General features: G+C 50.6%; 2 protein-coding genes across 2 annotated transcripts; one reads left to right on the top strand and one right to left on the bottom strand.

The window, feature by feature from the left end:
* The first annotated feature begins 305 nt into the window (after window positions 1–305).
* LOC120684338 (xylanase inhibitor protein 1-like) lies at window positions 306–1,559 on the top strand. The gene has a single exon (XM_039966205.1). The coding sequence runs from the start codon at window positions 380–382 to the stop codon at window positions 1,322–1,324; it is 945 nt and encodes a 314-aa protein (XP_039822139.1). The 5' UTR covers window positions 306–379; the 3' UTR covers window positions 1,325–1,559.
* Window positions 1,560–16,179: 14,620 nt separating this feature from the next.
* Window positions 16,180–17,050, bottom strand: LOC120684834 (glycine-rich cell wall structural protein 2-like). The gene has a single exon (XM_039966699.1). The coding sequence runs from the start codon at window positions 17,048–17,050 to the stop codon at window positions 16,355–16,357; it is 696 nt and encodes a 231-aa protein (XP_039822633.1). The 3' UTR covers window positions 16,180–16,354.

Raw genomic sequence — 17,050 nt, 5'->3', positions numbered from 1 at the left:
GCAGGGAGGACGCTCCATCGACTTATTCTTGTAGTACTCCTACACCTAGCTGCCGAGCACCTTCCAACAAATTAAAAGCCACCCCTTGTATGGGCCTACTAGCCGCCGCCGTCGATGGATGACGATGACGATCGATCCAGCTCTGCTGATCTGCTCTGGGTCGATAAGCTTGGACAGTCATGCCCATGCATTCATACATCCACTGTTTCCCATGCATGCATCCCACGGCGCACAAGCTGCTGCATCTGTGAGCTCCTCTGCCAGCCCAAAAGGTGCATTGCATCCTACTATATATAGACCTCCCCAGCGCTACCAACTCCTCCATCACTCACATCCAAATCCATCCCACCACCTCCACGCACATCGAGCTCCCCACGCCATGGCATCCCGACGCCGGCCAAGCCCTCCGGCGGCGGAAGCTCTCCTCCCGCTCGCGTTCCTGCTCCTAGCCTGCCTGTCCAGCGCCGCCGCCGCGGCCAAGCAGACCGGCCAGCTCACCGTCTTCTGGGGCCGGAACGCGGGCGAGGGCACCCTGCGCGAGGCCTGCGACACGGGGCTCTACACCACCGTCGTCATCTCCTTCTACAGCGTCTTCGGCCACGGCCGCTACTGGGGCGACCTGTCGGGCCACCCGCTCGCCGGCGTCGGCGCCGACATCAAGCACTGCCAGTCCCGGAACGTCCTCGTGCTCCTCTCCATCGGCGGGCCCGGGACCGGCTACTCCCTCCCGTCGTCCCAGTCCGCCGCTGACGTCGCCGACAACCTCTGGAACGCGCACCTTGGCGGGCGCCGCCGCGGCGTGTTCCGCCCCTTCGGCGACGCCGCCGTCGACGGCATCGACTTCTACATCGACGTCGGCGGGCCGGGCCACTACGACGAGCTGGCGCGCCGCCTCGACGGGTACAACCGGTTCTACCGCGGCCGGAAAGGGGTGCGGCTGACGGCGACGCCGCGGTGCGGGTTCCCGGACTCCCGGCTCGACGGCGCGCTGCGGACGGGGCTGTTCGAGCGCATCCACGTCCGGTTCTACGGCAACGACACGCGGTGCGCCTACGGGGCCGGCGCCGGGACCTGGGGCGTCGCGGAGGCGTGGAAGAAGTGGGCGGCGAGGTACCCGCGGAGCGAGGTGTACCTGGGGCTCGCCCCGGCGGAGAGCGGCGTGCCGGAGGGGGCGCAGGGCACCGTCGCCGTCTACCTCAAGTACCTCTACTACGACCTCCTGCCCAAGGTGCAGGAGGCGCCCAACTACGGCGGGGTCATGGTCTGGGACAGGTTCTCCGACAAGAAGACACGGTGGAGCACCGTCGTCAAGGGATGGGCCTGATCTAGTCTATCCAGTGATCTGTTGTCGTGGGTCGTTGGTTTTGTTTACTTACAGCTAGAGCTAGCTAGCTGCTACAATATATGTATACTGTACTCCTCTGTACGCGTGTGTACGAATAAAACGAGCTCTGATCCATATAACAATGAAAATGGATCTGAAATAATGAAGTTGTATGTACTTTTCTGTTGTGGCAATAAATCAATCGAATAAGGAATGTGTATCAACACTTTTTTCCTACGACCTTTCCCGGATGTTTTCCATGCTTAGAGGACGGGAAGAACGGAGTTTTTTTGTTTTTAGAACCGGAAGAACAGAGTTTTTGACCAAACATTAAATACACATACATATGCGTGTTTATATACATTCATACAAAAATACACACAGTCTACACTGAAAAATAAGTTAATGCTTGGCCACCTGTAATGTACCTTTGGGTGGTAATAAGTCATGGCCCTAATGTTGTCTTCACAATTTTAGTTAGTTCTTAATTTTTTTTTTTGTTAAAATTATATAAGATTAGAATCTGATCTTTTTAGAGCCCAATTTTTAAATTATCTAGACAAAAAATTAAGACCTTTGACCATCATAACTGTACCACCATTCAGCGCATAATATCTACAAGGCCAGCCTGCGTACTGTTTGTGTGCGCGCCGCGTTTGTGCTGCCAGCCTGCCACGGCTGTTCTATACTTTAAGCGTCGACGTGGGCGTGGTTTTGGACAGAGCGATGATCCTGTCGCCGAACAAGCTGAGCCACGCGTCAGCAGCGATGGAGGATTTGCAAGCCCCGCCAGCAAACACCTGTGCACGCCGCCCGCCACGTCGGAGGGAGGGAGGAACACGTACGGTGCTCCAGCTGACCAGCTGTCGGCCACACCAGCGCTAGCTCGCTCGAGGCCAGGAACGGGCTCCTTGAGGCTATCTCCGACAATGGAAACCCAAAATCAAGACCTATTTCACGTTTTAGGTAGCGCTACAGTGTATGAGTCACCCACCCAAACTATCATTTCTCCAACAGAGGATGCATTTCTTCTCTTCATCCCCCGCCGCCCACTCCTCGCTGCAACTGCTCCCCGCCGCCTGCCACCGACACCCTACCGTGCCGTTTCGCCATGGTAGCCCCGGCCGCCGCCACCCTGCTCCCCACCGGCTGCGCCCCGCTCCTCCGCATCCTCATCCGCATGCGCCACCCGCCCCTCTCCCCGCCGACGAGCTTGCCATGGAAGACGGGGCAGCCATGGCTCGGCAGAGCGGGCCACGCGCCGCGTGTGGCCGGCAGAGCGGCTGCGGCGAGGCGAGCCGCGCTCGGCGCGGCGGGGCGGCCATGGCGCGGCTGCGGCGGAGCGGCTGCGGCGAGGCGGAGCGGCCATGGCGGCGGTGGCTACGGCCCGTCCCTTCTTCCTCCGCGCTGTCGCGGCGAGGCGGAGTGGCCATGGCGCGGCGAGGCGGAGCGGCCATGGCGGCGGTGGCTCCCTTGAGCTCCGCTGTAGTGGCGCTCCCTCCCCTGTCCGCAGTGGGCGGCGGTGTGGATCCACTCCATCCCCGTCCACTCCCTCGAGCTCCGCCGAGCAGGCGAGCGCCGGCCGCCTTCCTTCGCCGCGGGGCCGAGTGCCTCCGCCGGCCGCCTTCCTTCGTGCCGGGGGAGAGGAACGCGAGGGAGGAATGCGTCGAGGAGAGAGAGGGACGCATTTTTGCGTCCTGCCTCGCTCGGTACCCAAAATGGGTGTCGCGTTTGGATAGCGGGTTGGAGAAGGATTTCGGTTGGCAAAGACACTATGCGTGACCCAAAATGCGTTTGGGTCGCGGTATGCGTCTCCTGTTGGAGACAGTCTGAGGTGCTATAGTTTGGGTATGCTAATGGGCCCTAATGGAGATTGGGCAAAGTAAAACATGGCGATGTGACTTTGTATTAGCTTGTCCTGCTTGCGTACTCCAATCGAATGGCGTCGCTTCTAAAATCATCCTCTAAAACGAATATTCTGTACCAGTCAGCAATATTTTCTCCTCTATATTCAGTTTCACTGCACTCGTCATTCTCTATATTTCATCCTCTATATCAACTACCATCAGTAGGACCCACATGTCATACTCTATTTCTATTTCTCCCACCCGGTCTCTCTCTCTCCTCCATCCCCGCCCCCTCTCTCTCGCTCTCGACGCGCCACCCCACTGGCTCCCTTCGCCGCCCCGCCGGCGAGTCGCCCCGCCGCACTGCCCCAACCCTGCTCCCTCCGCCGGTGAGCCACCCCTCCGCGCCGCACCCTCCCTTCTCCCTCCGGCGGCGATGGGCGTAGCCCCTCCCTCGCTTGCTCCCTCGCCGGCCGTCCTACCTCCTCCCTAGCTCGATGCATCTCGGGTCCGCCGTCCTAACTCCTCCCTCCCCTCCGCGGCGGCACGCGGGACCGCTCCCCTCCCCACCGCTATCCCGTGGCGCGCGGCAGGCACACGGGAGCGCCGCGCGCGGGGCCACGGCGGGCACCCGGGAGCGGCGGTGCGCCCAGGGCCGCGGCCGCCAGCTGGCCGGCATGGCTCTGGCACACGGCGAGTGGGCAGGGCGCGCCGCGGCGGCCGGCACGCGGCGAGCACCGGGGAGCGGCGGCGCGGGGCCACGGTGACTGGTGTGCGCGGGCACTCACGAGCCGTGGCGGCCGGCGAGCACCCAGCAGCAGCACCTCCTCGAGCTCCACCGGATCTGGCGCCCCCCTCAAGCTCCGCCGGGTCCTGGCGCTCTAGGCCAGCGGCTCGCCTCCCTGCCAACCACCGGAGGTCCTTCCTCGCCGGCCCTCCGCCTCCTTCGCGTGCGCGGCCGCGGCAGCGAGAGGGAGGACCGTGCGGAGCACGGCGCGCAGCCACGGGCTAGGGCAAGCACGAGCGGCGGCTGCACGAATGGCGCATGGAGAGCTCCGGCTCTGGGGCTCTGGGGCGAGTTGGGCGGTGGCTCCCTCCCCAGGTCCGCCCCGCCGCCGCCCCCATGCTCCGCGTCTCCACCTCATCGCCGTCGGGGCAGAGCGCGGCCGCAGGCGCACGCCGAGATGTGGGTGGACGCGCGGGAGGGTGCTGGAGTGTGGGCGGTCTTCTTCCCCAAATCCAGATCCGCAGCGCAGCGCACGCGTCCTCCCTCCCCCTCCCTCGCCAACGTGCGTCCTCCATCCCCCTCCAAGCGGCGGCGAGCGCGGCGGTCCAAGCAGTGGCGCGGCGGCCATCCAAGCGGCGGCGTTCCCTCTCGCACGGAGCTGCGGTGGCCGGGCCGAGGAGCCACACCCGGCGTGGCAGGCCTCGCCGACCACGCCACCGCTCCCGGCTGCATCCTGCTCCCTGCGCCGGTTGCGGCGGGTGGCGGGGCGACAGCTCTCCTTCTTCCGCGCTAGGCCTCCTCCTCCTCGCGGCTGGCTCCACCTCCCCAAGCCGGCGGCAGGCCTCCTCCAGCAGACATGTACAGTGGATCCAGCACTGCGGCGTCGACCTCCCGGGCATCCCGGTGGTTGGGATGGCGCGAGGACAGAGTGGAGAGCGTGGGCCCGCGTGGATAGCGGCCTCCTCTGCTTCCGCTCGCAGTGGTTTAAATGGAAGTGCCAGCGCGGATAGCGGAAGCTTTTCTGTTCCCCGCTGCAGCGGTTTTTTCCTGTATGCGGTACTGGAGTAAGTTTTACAGGCCGCCCATGCGGGTAGCCTTATTGAGTAACCACAATGTATATGGACCAAGTAGTCCATATAGACTTCTTTTGTGACAATAGTCTATAGCTATTGTTGTTGCCACAATGTATATGGATATGTCATAATAGAATCTAGAGTGAGAGAGAAGAAGATGGAAGAGAGAGTAATATTTGTTTATTCCTTATGGGTAGTCCATAGTACTATGGGTACCTTTTACTATAGACTGCTATATGGACCACTTGTACAATATTTCAGCTAGCCTATAGTGAATATTTTAATGCTATGGACTGTCTTGTGGCAAATATTGTGGTTTCTCTTAGATTACTAGAATGCATCACCATCCTTAGCCTTTCTCCAAGAGAACCACTCAATTAACAAACCTATAATATAAAAGCTAGATATGCAAATTGATAGCTTGAGGACCTTGATAACTCGCCGATAAGTTCAGAATCGGCTTAATTTTATACTTTATTAGTCTCACTATTACTAAATACAAATAAAGGGGCAATTGCAGTAAGTGGTGCATCCACCACTTTGATCAAGCACTAAGTCAGGATTAATGGTGGTCACCCTTAAATAATGACTGATTACAAACATTGAGTGGATTGATGTATCTCTTAGTTCGTGATGTGCAGATGTAGGATACGACGTGACGGCCAACAGTATGCGGTGATGGGCAAGCACCAGCTTGGGCGCGATGTACTATCCGGTGATGACGGACAAGTAAGAGACTTTGGCGCCGGTGCATCATACGGTGGTGAAGGACAATTGAACACTTGGCGATGAGGGACCGAGAAGTCGGGCGGAGTCATGGGCGATCCATATGGTGCACGATCAGAGCAAGAGTACATGGAGGGTGAGAAGGTAGTGAAAACGGCATGGGCCAAATCAAGGAGGAAGGCTACGGTGAGTTCGAGTAGGGTGCTCGTGTGGCTGGAGCACGAAAGATCTTTAAGGCGTCAAAGCACTTGGTGGGAGGTCGGACACATGTCGACATCGGAGGTAGAAGGTTTGCTGGTTTGGGCCTCAAAACCGGACGTAGTCACTTGGTGGGAGCTCGGACAAATGTCGACATCGGAGGTGGCAGGTTTGCTGGTTTGGGCCTCAAATCAGGGTGTAGTCAGATCTAACGATTGGGTCTTAAATTAACCCGGAGGGCATCCAGTGCAGCCGGATGATGGTGGAGGAGGGCACGTGGCGTCGTCGCAAAGTTTGCATCGAGACAAAGTGAAGTCGTGAAAGCGGCATGTCCATTCGTTGCTTCCATAAAAAACTTGGATGGTTTTACCCATGAGGCATGAACCAAAATGGTAGAAAAATCAAAGTGTTGATCTTTGAAATTCTATTTCTATGGTATCAATGTTAGAAATGTCAAAATTACGAAGCATGTTGTTTTGAGTCCTAAAATTATAATTTTCTCCATCCCAAGTGTTTTTCTTTTTTCACTATTTTTGGGTATTTTTCATGTGATTTTTTATTCACTATTTGACTCGATTTTTTCGCAAACTTCTTTTTAGATTTGTTAATCCTTGAGGTTGCTCATCTAGTGCACAAGTTTCGTTTCATTTCGTTGAGATTTGAATGAGTTTGGATTTGAAATTTCAGTTTGCGTCTTGTTTCCCCTTTGTGTTCTTCACTGTTCATAGGATCCAAGAGCGAGGAAAAATCGTGGACGTATCGGGATGAGCAGGGGACGCTTTGCCCGGCCGCCCGAAGCACCGCCGCCCGCATGCGCTCACACGGCGAGTATAGATGTCCATTCAGACCGCCCGGCTCGCGCCCGGGCCCGCCCTGGCCCGGTCAACTCCGGGCCGTGCTTGCCCGGGCCCTATTCTTTAGTGGGCCGTGCCGGGTCAGCCCACGGGCTGCACCGACGGCCCAGGCACAGGTCCACGGGCCTGTTTCGTGCCGGGCCAGCTCACGGACCCCGGCCTGCTTGTCGAGCTCGGGGCCCCCGCGGCCCACGATGGGGGTGCCGCTGCGCCGGTACTCGGCCGCGGGAGCCCGGGACAAGGAGCGGCGAACCGGCGAGGCGCGGGTCGCCGGTCGCGGGAGGAGGTGCGCCAGAGCGGCGACGGCGGCAGAGAGGTGCAGAGGAGAACGGGAGGTGAGGAGAGGAAGTGCGGCGGTGCTAGATGTAGGGCTAGTAGCCGGCTAGGGTTGCGATGCGAGGCAAGGAGAGGAAGTGCGGCGGCGCTTAGATCTAGGGGCTGGCGTGGCGGGGATGATGAGGCGGCGGCCGGCGCCGCGGAGCCGAGGTGGCGGCGACCGGCGAAGCGGAGACGAGGAGCGGCAGGCCGGCGGCATACGAGGCGGAGACGAGGAGGTGGCGGTGGCGCGGGGTGGAGTCGCAGTCTCGCCCTCCCTCGGCGAGCCGGCGACGCGGTCGCAGACTCGCGGAGTCGCGGTCGGCTGGTCGCGGAGAAGAGGAGTCAAAGACGAGGAGCTCGGGGAGTCGCCGCGTCGGGGGAGGGCGGGAGGCGGGGGTGCGCTGCCGCTGCGCGAGGGGGGCGGCGTGGGGTGGGCGCTTGGGCGGACGCTGGGGTGGGACGCTGGGGCCTGGCGTTTGGAGTGTTGCTGTGGGCTGGGCTGTGTAGGACTTTGGAGTTAGCGGGCCAACATCGGGCCGGCCTGCTAACTCCGTGCCGGGCCATGCCAGCCCACGGGCTAGGGTGATGGCCCAAGGGCACAGTTGACGGGTCGGGCCAGCCCAGGCACAATGGAGAACTAGCCGGGTCGTGCTTGGGCCGGGCCAAATTGATCATGCTTGGGCCGGGCCAGCGGGCTGCGGGCTGCATGGACATCTATAACGACGAGCAGGGCATGCTTCAACTGTTACCTGAAGCGGGATTAATTTCCTTATGAGAGAGCATGAAGTGGGATTAATTTCCTTACGAGAGAGCATGTGCTGCAGGATGAAATTTAGATCTCTTACCGTGATTTGTTACAATAGTGCGTAAAGAAAAAATTGATGATATTATCTAGATGCATGGGAGTTCATACTAAAAAAAATATAAATCTTTAACTGTGCATCTAAATTGAATTCCGATTGCATCACTATCTTTTTTTATGACAAGATCTTCTAAACAAGATCATATTTTCCTATGTTTGCATTTTATTTTAAAAAATTAATTTTTTCAATATTAAATAATGAATTTTGGCTACTGGAAACAAATATTTTAATAACACGAACAAATGATTATTTTCTACCAATAAAAAATTAAATATGACAAACAAATAATAATATACTACGAACAAAATATTAAACATCACGGATATTTGATTGTATAGGATAAGTAATTGTAAATGCATATCGCGAACAAATGGATCAACATAACGAAACAATTTAATCTACAAAGTGAACAAATAATTTAGCATTACGAACAAATTAGTTACAAGCAAAAGAATAATTTTATATGAAGAAAAATTAGCATATAAAATAAAATAATCATTTTACGCACTAATTTATGAATCTACAATACAAATAAATTAGTATACGTTGAGTTATAAAGAAAAGAGAAAGTGAAAGAAAGAAATTTACACATGACCAAATAATATGAAATCGTAAAATGAATTAGTGTAAAAGTAAATCTCCATGGGAAGAATGAAAGAAATGATAGAAAATTAAAGTTATAATAAAATTAGAAAGAAAAGAGATAAAAGAAAGAGGATCACACCAACGGAAGAAGAGGAAAAATGGAAGTGAAAAGGTAAATGAAAAAAAAGAAAGAGAACAAAGCAACTATGGAAACGCAAGGGATATATAAAGAAAAGAAAATGGAAGGAAACCAAAAGGGCACAACAATCCACGACCTCCTAAGCTGGCTGCTGAATATGCACGTCACAGCAAGCCAAATAGTTAGAGTGAGCCAAAAGTTAAGATATTTGACTGTGCTGAGTTCATTAAACAAACTCTTCAGGCAAGATGCATAGCCGTGCGCAACGTGAATCATAGTATGGACCGTTGCATCCTTCCCAAAGGAAGCAATTGTAACCAGCGGCGGATGCACAGCCAGCCCCCCTAAAGTAAATAATTACACTAAAATTACTGTAGCAAAATATTAAATCACCATTAAAACTTTATACAAATTAACAACTTCATTGATTCAGCCCCCCTTCTTCTCCATCCTACCTCCGCCACTGATTGTAACTATGAAAAAGAACCACTATCCAAAGATCTGATATATAGTGTTAAAAAATAGAAATGGATAAATAAATACACTGATAATTAAAAATAAAAAGGGAATGTATCCAGTTCAAATCAAGTTTTGGTGCAAATTCCGTGTAAACCTACTAAAAAATATTTCAAAAATTTCTGAAAAAAAATCATGAATGTGCTTCTCAGCTTACCTCATCTATATATAAAATTTCATGGTCGAATTCATCTTATCCTAGAAGTTAAAAAAAAGAAAAAATTTCTGACAAACAGTAATGGTTCAAATGCACCCCAAATTTGTCTTTTTTGTAACTTCTAGGGTAAGATGAATTTGACCATGAAATTTTATATATAGGTGAGGTAAGTTGAGAAGCACATTCATGATTTTTTTAGAATTTTTTCAAATATTTTTTAGTAGGTTTGCACGAAATTTACACCAAAACTTAGTTTACACTGAATATGTTCACAAATAATACCTCACACAGCTTTCCATATGTATGCATAGGGCATTCAATCATTTTTTTACCGCACGTCCATCAAGCACACACTTTCCAAAATAGGTACAGACCTCTTGGGCGTGCACCCGGCCCAGCTACAGACGTCAGGCGGGGTAAGCACAGCTCAGCTCGGCCACGCATAGCAGGCCGTCTTGGCGCCGCGTGGCGGCCCAGGTAGCTTGGCTGCTCCTTGGGCAGCGGCCCATCCCTGCTTGCAGGCCGACTACGAGCCCAGCAGGCCTAGCTGATCAAGTAACAGGCGGCCCCTGCGGGTGGCCCGTCCCGTGAGCAGATAAGTTCTATTCCTTTTCCTTAAGGCCAATTTTAGCGATTTTTTTATTTTTTATTTTTATTTTTTACAAAAATATATTTTCGTTTTCGAAATTTATAGAAATATACCCCGACCGCCCCGCTGCTGGGCGGCCGGGACCTAGTTTTACGTTAAGACCCCTGGAGGACCGGTCGCCCGGCAGCGGGGCGGCCGGCCCCCAGGCCGCCCAACAGCCGGGCGGCCGGTGCAAGCAGCACCTCGACAGCAGCAGGTGGGCCGGAGCAGGTGAGCAGCTTGGCGCATTTCTTCTCCATTCAGATTAGTCTAAGCCGGCAGTTTTTTTTTTGCTCGCATGGAAGGTCACTTTCACTCAATAGTGCTACTTGCTTTGAATAGATAAACAACAATTGAGTACTCCTTGCTTGTATGGTCCGCGGTGGTTTCGTAATTATGATATATTTAGTGTGTTGCTCAGTACAATCTCTTTGCAAGCTTTTTTTTTATCACCGCTGCTCTGTCTTGTTAATGTTTGCATGCTTAGCGAAGACAACTCTTTTGCAAGTCCTCTTTTGCGGCACTTAATAATCGTTGCTTCCGCTTTGCATCGAGATTTGCCTAACCATTCTTAGCGTGAGCACGTCACGAGTTGGTTTGTATCACCTTTGCGGGTAGAAGAGAGAGACGTGTTGAGTTGAATTGGTGTTGACACAGAATCGCGCCAACACACTCGAATGCGCTAGAACGCGCGAACGATCGTCAAAACGATCAACTCGTGATGAATTGGCACGATTCTATGTCAACACCAATTCAACTCAACACGTCTCTCTTCTACCCGCAAAGGTGATACAAACCAACTCGCGACGTGCTCACGCTAAGAATGGTTAGGCAAATCTCGACGCAAAGCAGAAGCAACGATTATTAAGTGCCACAAAAGAGGACTTGCAAAAGAGTTGTCTTCGCCAAGCATGCAAACATTAACAAGACAGAGCAGCGGTGAAAAAAAAGCTTGCAAAGAGATTGTACTGAGCAACACACTAAATATATCATAATTACGAAACCACCGCGGACCATACAAGTAAAGAGTAATCAATTGTTGTTTATCTATTCAAAGCAAGTAGCACTATTGAGTGAAAGTGACCTTCCATGCGAGAAAAAAAAACTGCCGGCTGACACTAATCTGAATGGAGAAGAAATGCGCCAAGCTGCTCACCTGCTCACGACCCACCTGCAGCTGTCGAGGTGGTTGCACCGGCCGCCCAGCTGCCGGACGGCCTGGGGGCTGGGGGCCGGCCGCCCAGCTGCCGGGCGACCGGTCCTCCAGGGATTTCAGCGTAATTTTTTTGCGAAAATTTTTGCAGAAAAGTCCCTGCCGCCCCGCAGTGGGGCGACCAGATCCCGGCCGCCCGGCTGCGGGGCGGCCGGGGTATATTTCTGTAAATTTCGAAAACGAAAATATATTTTTGTAAAAAACGAAAATAAAAAATATAAAAATATAAAAATAGCCCAATTTTAACGGAGTTTCATACGAGTTTTATTAGCATTTAGTTTTGCTGATATAGCAGGATATTTATTAGAAGAGAGAAAAAAGAGTTTCATAGAAGTGAAAGGAGTTTTATTCCTATAGAACTCAACCGGACTAGTTACCTTAGTTTTTACTCTTTTAGTTATTTAATTCCTGATGTTTAGGTTTTATTAATTAGTTTCAGGTCGTGATAATATTTCAGTACCTCTGCATGCTTAGTTAACTTGAGTTAATTAACTTTTTGTTGCTAATCTTTGCATGCTTAGTTGAAGTTTGTTTAGGGTGTTGGCTCTAGTCTTTTTGGTGGGACTATTCTATAGTTTTTAGTTGTAGTCTTTTTGGCTTTTGATTGGATTTTTGGTTAAGCTTTTCTTCTGATTGATTTTGAGTTTTGCTAATCTTTGTGGAATCATTGCATGCCTAGTGAAATAAGCTCTTTTTGCGAGTCTGATTGGAAAAAAACTTTTTTCAGCAGTTTGTTAACTCGGTGCTTCTGCTTCATGCTGTGTCTGGATCAGTATATTGCTTTTCTCTTACTTCCATTTATGTTAAGGATTTTTAGTCGTTTCTAGGATGAGCATGTCACTAGTTGACTCCTGTCATCTTGGCGATTGGAAAAGATGTGTTTTAGATAGTAAATTGGAGTTAGCTTTTTCAAAGTAATTTTTTATCGGCTCACGTTCAGCCCCGTCAGTTCCGATCCCACGCTAAGCAGATTAAAAAAGTTATTCACGGTCCACAAAAGACCCAGCTGAATAGGAACCGAACCTATCCTTGGTTCTTGGAAAAGTTCGGTTCCTGGTAAACAGAAACTGTTGGTTTTTTTTCAGAACTAGAAACCAAGGAACTTCGGTTTCGATTTCTTTCGGTTTGATTCCAGTTATAACTGATGGAACCGAACTTCCAAGATGCACCAAAAATAGCACACTCAATAGCAAATTTTGATAACTTTTTGCCTTGTTTTTCATGCAATCAACAAGGACAATTCGTCATAAAACAACACAAGACATAATTATTATGGTTCTCTCAAACTCAAAGAAAACCAAGCAAAAATCACAAACAATTCAATAATTCACACTCACAACAGACTACAAATAGGTTGATGGACTGAATGTAAAATGGATCGGTTTCTCGGTTAACTTACTTAGCAATCAGAACCAAACCGAGTAATTCGGTTCCTAAGAACCAGGAACCAAAATTCTTGGTTTCAGTTCGGTTCGGTTTCGGTTCTCGGTTTTTTCGATTTGGTTCTCGATTATATTTGCTCAGACCTACAGCTGAACAAAGGCAGAGGAGATCCAAGGACCGGATGGGATCTTTGTCACTATGCCTTGGTAGTCAGATTCACCCTCCTTGGCATTATGATGATGTGAATTTTACATACATTGATCATATATCTGATACTAATTTTCTGAATGCAGTCTTTTTTTTTATATATCCTAATAGTCTAATATATAAGCATCTGACTTTATCTTGTCCTTACATCTTCGGATGATTAGAGTAAATAGCCTTTAACCTTTACTTTAGGTATTTAAGTCCCCACACTATTCATCTGCACATGTAATTAAGCCCCTAAACTTGTTATTAGCTACCTGCTTGCGATCTAAATTAAATATTACCCCCAATTCTAAATTACTACTCGTTTTGTCTTTACTAGATACACAGTTTTTACTATGCATCTACATATATATTATGCCTAGATGTATAATAAAATCTATAAAATACAAAACGACTGATAATTTGGGAGTACCACGCAGGTCAAAGAATCCGACTCGTACGCCTCCTGTTTCCTTTCCTTGTTCTCCGGGTTTTCAACATGCACCTCTGATCGGTATAGGACAGCACAACGCAGGCTCACCAGTGTCCCATTGCCTCACGTAACCAAACCATATTAGCTAGAAAGCTCATTCTCTCGAGTTAGAAAAAAAACAATAAGATACACATGCAGCACGTCTCAAGCAAATCTGAAAAAAAAAACATGTGGGCCTTCTTATCCCCCTAAGAGTCCTACGTCCATGCATGCATGCTCAATTTCTTTTTCTTCTTCCATCTAAGCAACCATACGCCTCCACCTTGATCTTCAATTTGCACTCACACCGCCACATGCCCAAAAAGTTGCATCCAGTCCGGCCGACCACCCATCTCGTCGAGCTTGATGACGAACACGACCCATTTGAACATATAATCTTCATCAAACACACCGAGTCCACCATGGCTTTTGCCACCATCGTTGTTGCTCCACCTGGAGTCTACAACGACCACCCCGATCATAATCGACTACATGTCAATCTGACCGCGAACCGAAGCCGCCGTCTTCATCCACGATGTCTTCCGGCCGCACCATCGAACCTGGTCGTCACGTCTGACCGACCCCTATCGAACAACAGCCTATAGCTACTATAAACCGGATCTCCACGTCTGAACGCATTCCTATTGATTGCAGCTCATTGGACGATTCGAGCCACTCGCTTGTGTCCAACACCACCGATCGATTAGTCGATCACCGCCATGCTCCACCTTGCGCCCTATCCCTCCCGGACAGCCTGTGCGACCTTGCGCAGTGTGGAACATTCCCATCGCGCCTCCTCGTGGATCTTCCCCCTGAATCTGGCTCTGGTAGATCACATGGATTGTATGTGATGGAAGAGTTGGGCCCAATATGTGACGTAGAAGATTGTTAGATTTAATCTCACATCAGAAATTGATGGTGGGGGAGCCCAATATATAAGGTGGGCCAGTTCTCACCCATCAGGCTAGTCTTTTGGGTTGAGTTAAGGCCCGAGACCTTGGTTGGTTGGGCTCCGGTGGACTTGAAGCCTGGTAGTGTGTCGGCTCGTGGCTATAGTGGACCGGGCTGGATTCCGCGGCACAATTATTCTAACAAGTGGTACCAGAGCCAGATTCGTGGAGAAGATCTGTGAGGACGACTCGATCAGTGGTGTTGGACACTTCGGGCTGGTGGCTCGAACCGTCCAATGAGCTGCAATCAACAGGGATGCGTCCACAACAAGTGATACCAGAGCCAGATTCGTGGAGACGATCCACGAGGACGACTCAATCAGTGGTGTTAGACACTTCGGGCGGGTGGCTTGAACCGTCCAATGAGCTGCAGTCAACAGGGATGCGTCCAGATGTGGCAATGAGCTACAATCAACAGGTATGCGTCCAGTTGTGGAGATCGAGTTGATAGCGGCTGCATGCTGGTGTTCGATAAAGGCCTGTCAGACGTGATGGCCAGATTTGATGGTGCGTGGATACAAACGACGGCGCTTCTCCCCATAAACAGCAGCTCCGGGCACCACCGCGGCAACACCGCCCCACCAGCCGCCAAGTCGTCTCACGGTTACATGGTAGTGCCCTCATATTTATGGGCCCAAGGAATACAAAGTACGACAAAAAATCTATCCTTACTCTATCATATTACAACTCAACTCCAATCGTAACCGAACTGTACACATATTCCACACAAACAAATCATGTAATCGTTTGGGAGCGCCTGTAGAGGAAGGACCACCAGAGAGAGAGAGAGAGGAGGCGGGTGTGAATGAGAAGCCATTATGGAGATGAACCAAACAAATTGTGTAATCACTGCTTGCTTGGATATCATTCGCGTCTCAATCTGTTACCATTGCCACTTACAAATCTGGAACCAAACACTACTTATTCCCTAACCTTTCCTCGTGAGGATTCATTCAGATTGATTACTTGGTGAACGCGGCCCAAACAATGAATGGCATCGGAATTCAGTTACTGATTACCCTGTGATCTGTTTACATTTATGTTTATCGTTACAACTCCATCAACTAAATAGCACCTAATTGTAATCGGTTCCCACGTACTGCCAAATAAAATTCCTATAAAATCTAGGTATGACACATTGATCATATCAATTATCAATGAACAAAGTGTTACCCGTACTCCAATTTGTAACTTAATCGGTACACAAGACCTAAGCACATATAGTAGTTATCAACGGTCAGAGTAACATATAGAATAACACTGGATCCAAGAAGAGTGAACTCGCTCATCCACATGATGCAACTAAAAAACTGCTTACCACCGGGATTAGTTTTAATTAGTACACAATCAACAAAGATTACCAAACAAGTAACGTCCTATTCATGCGTGTTCACAGCCGCTTAACACCAATAACATGGTAACCACATGTTAGCTGCACTTAAACAGCTATCTTACTTGTACCTGTGGCAAGCAAGTAATAAGCACATTCCTGTGAACTTGGTTTACTAATTGATTTCAGATGTTGGGTGCCGACGATGACGTGCATCTCTTGTGCAGTTGCAACTGTACGTTATCTAAAATTAAGCATGGAATAAAAATTGTGTTTACACATATATACTCTGTTCAAAGAAGAAGAAAGTTGTTGGGTTCTGACGAGATGCTATGCAGACATCGTCTGTCTGTGTCATCATGCTACAGCATGAATGCTGACAGGTTTAATGCACAAGAGATGAATGCTTGGTTGCTTATACATTGTCTGTAGCAAGTCATGGTTTTCTGGTCTTTTGGAACTCGCTCAGCCTATACATGACCGTGAATGCTTTCATCATACACTTGGGTTAAAACATTGCTTGCTTAGTTTCCCCAGAAACGCATGATCCAAGGAAACAAATTTGGTATATATAAGCGCCTGTTGAGTATCGCTTCAGACGTACGTCTCATAACTCCTGGGGATCACTTTTCATATCGTTTCGATCAGTCTGCAATAGTAGTATTCATTCACTTAATCGCAAGATTATTTGTTCATGCATCACTGCAGAAGAAATTAATATTCATCCACCGAAATCTAATAGCATCGCTAAAATCCTGTAGCTACCTTAACAATTCACACGGCAACCCACCAACTAAAGCTTAAACACTACATCACAAACCAAGCTGATTTCCTCCACGCACACAGAACAATTACTCAATCCTCACGGATGGCGACCACTTCCAGTGCCACCCCCACCGCCTCCTCCAAAGCCTCCTTGTCCTGCGCCGCTTCCACTCCCTCCGCCACTGCCTGTTCCACCGCTTGCATTTCCAGAGCCTTGGCCGCTACCCACAGCATTGCCTGCATGTCCAACACCGCTTCCACTGCCGGACGCACCATCACTGCCACCACCGCCTACGTTGGCACCACCTCCATGGGTGACAACCAGACCATCAGGGCCGAAGTGGATTCCAATGCCTTCTCCAAGACCACCACGTACACTTGCGCTTCCGTTGTGGGTACTGATGGCGCCGCTGCCGCCAACACCGATGCCCACATCCACTCCACCCTTGCCAATGTCAATGTCGACCCCAAGGCCAACTCCGCCGCCTGCACTAGAGCCACCAGCACGGGTGGTACCAATGCCACCACCAGCACCCCCGCCAAATCCAATGTTTGTGTCCGACCCATTGTGCGAAATGGTCCAGCCGAATCCATGGCCACTTCCCGATCCATGGCTGCTGTCGGACTTCCAGGGTAGCGGTGGCAAGGAGAACTTGCTGAGATAGGTGGCGCTGGCACTAATGCCATCCTTACGAGGGAAATGCCTTGCATTGGCAGGACCAGGTAGAGGTCCCGTGGAGCAAAGGACCGTGAGGAAGAAGAGCAAGACACTGGCTCTGCCGAGAGTGGCCAT

Source organism: Panicum virgatum, chromosome 8N (genome assembly GCF_016808335.1).
Source record: "Panicum virgatum strain AP13 chromosome 8N, P.virgatum_v5, whole genome shotgun sequence".
Classification (NCBI taxonomy): domain Eukaryota; kingdom Viridiplantae; phylum Streptophyta; class Magnoliopsida; order Poales; family Poaceae; genus Panicum; species Panicum virgatum.
The sequence above is the reverse complement of the archived record's forward strand: the minus strand, read 5'-3'. Positions and strand labels throughout refer to the sequence as shown.

What these genes read in the sequence shown, in the direction of transcription:
- LOC120684338 (XM_039966205.1), top strand. Translation starts at nt 380, where the DNA reads ATGGCATCCCGACGCCGGCCAAGCCCTCCGGCGGCGGAAGCTCTCCTC.
- LOC120684834 (XM_039966699.1), bottom strand. Translation starts at nt 17,050, where the DNA reads ATGGCCACTCTCGGCAGAGCCAGTGTCTTGCTCTTCTTCCTCACGGTC.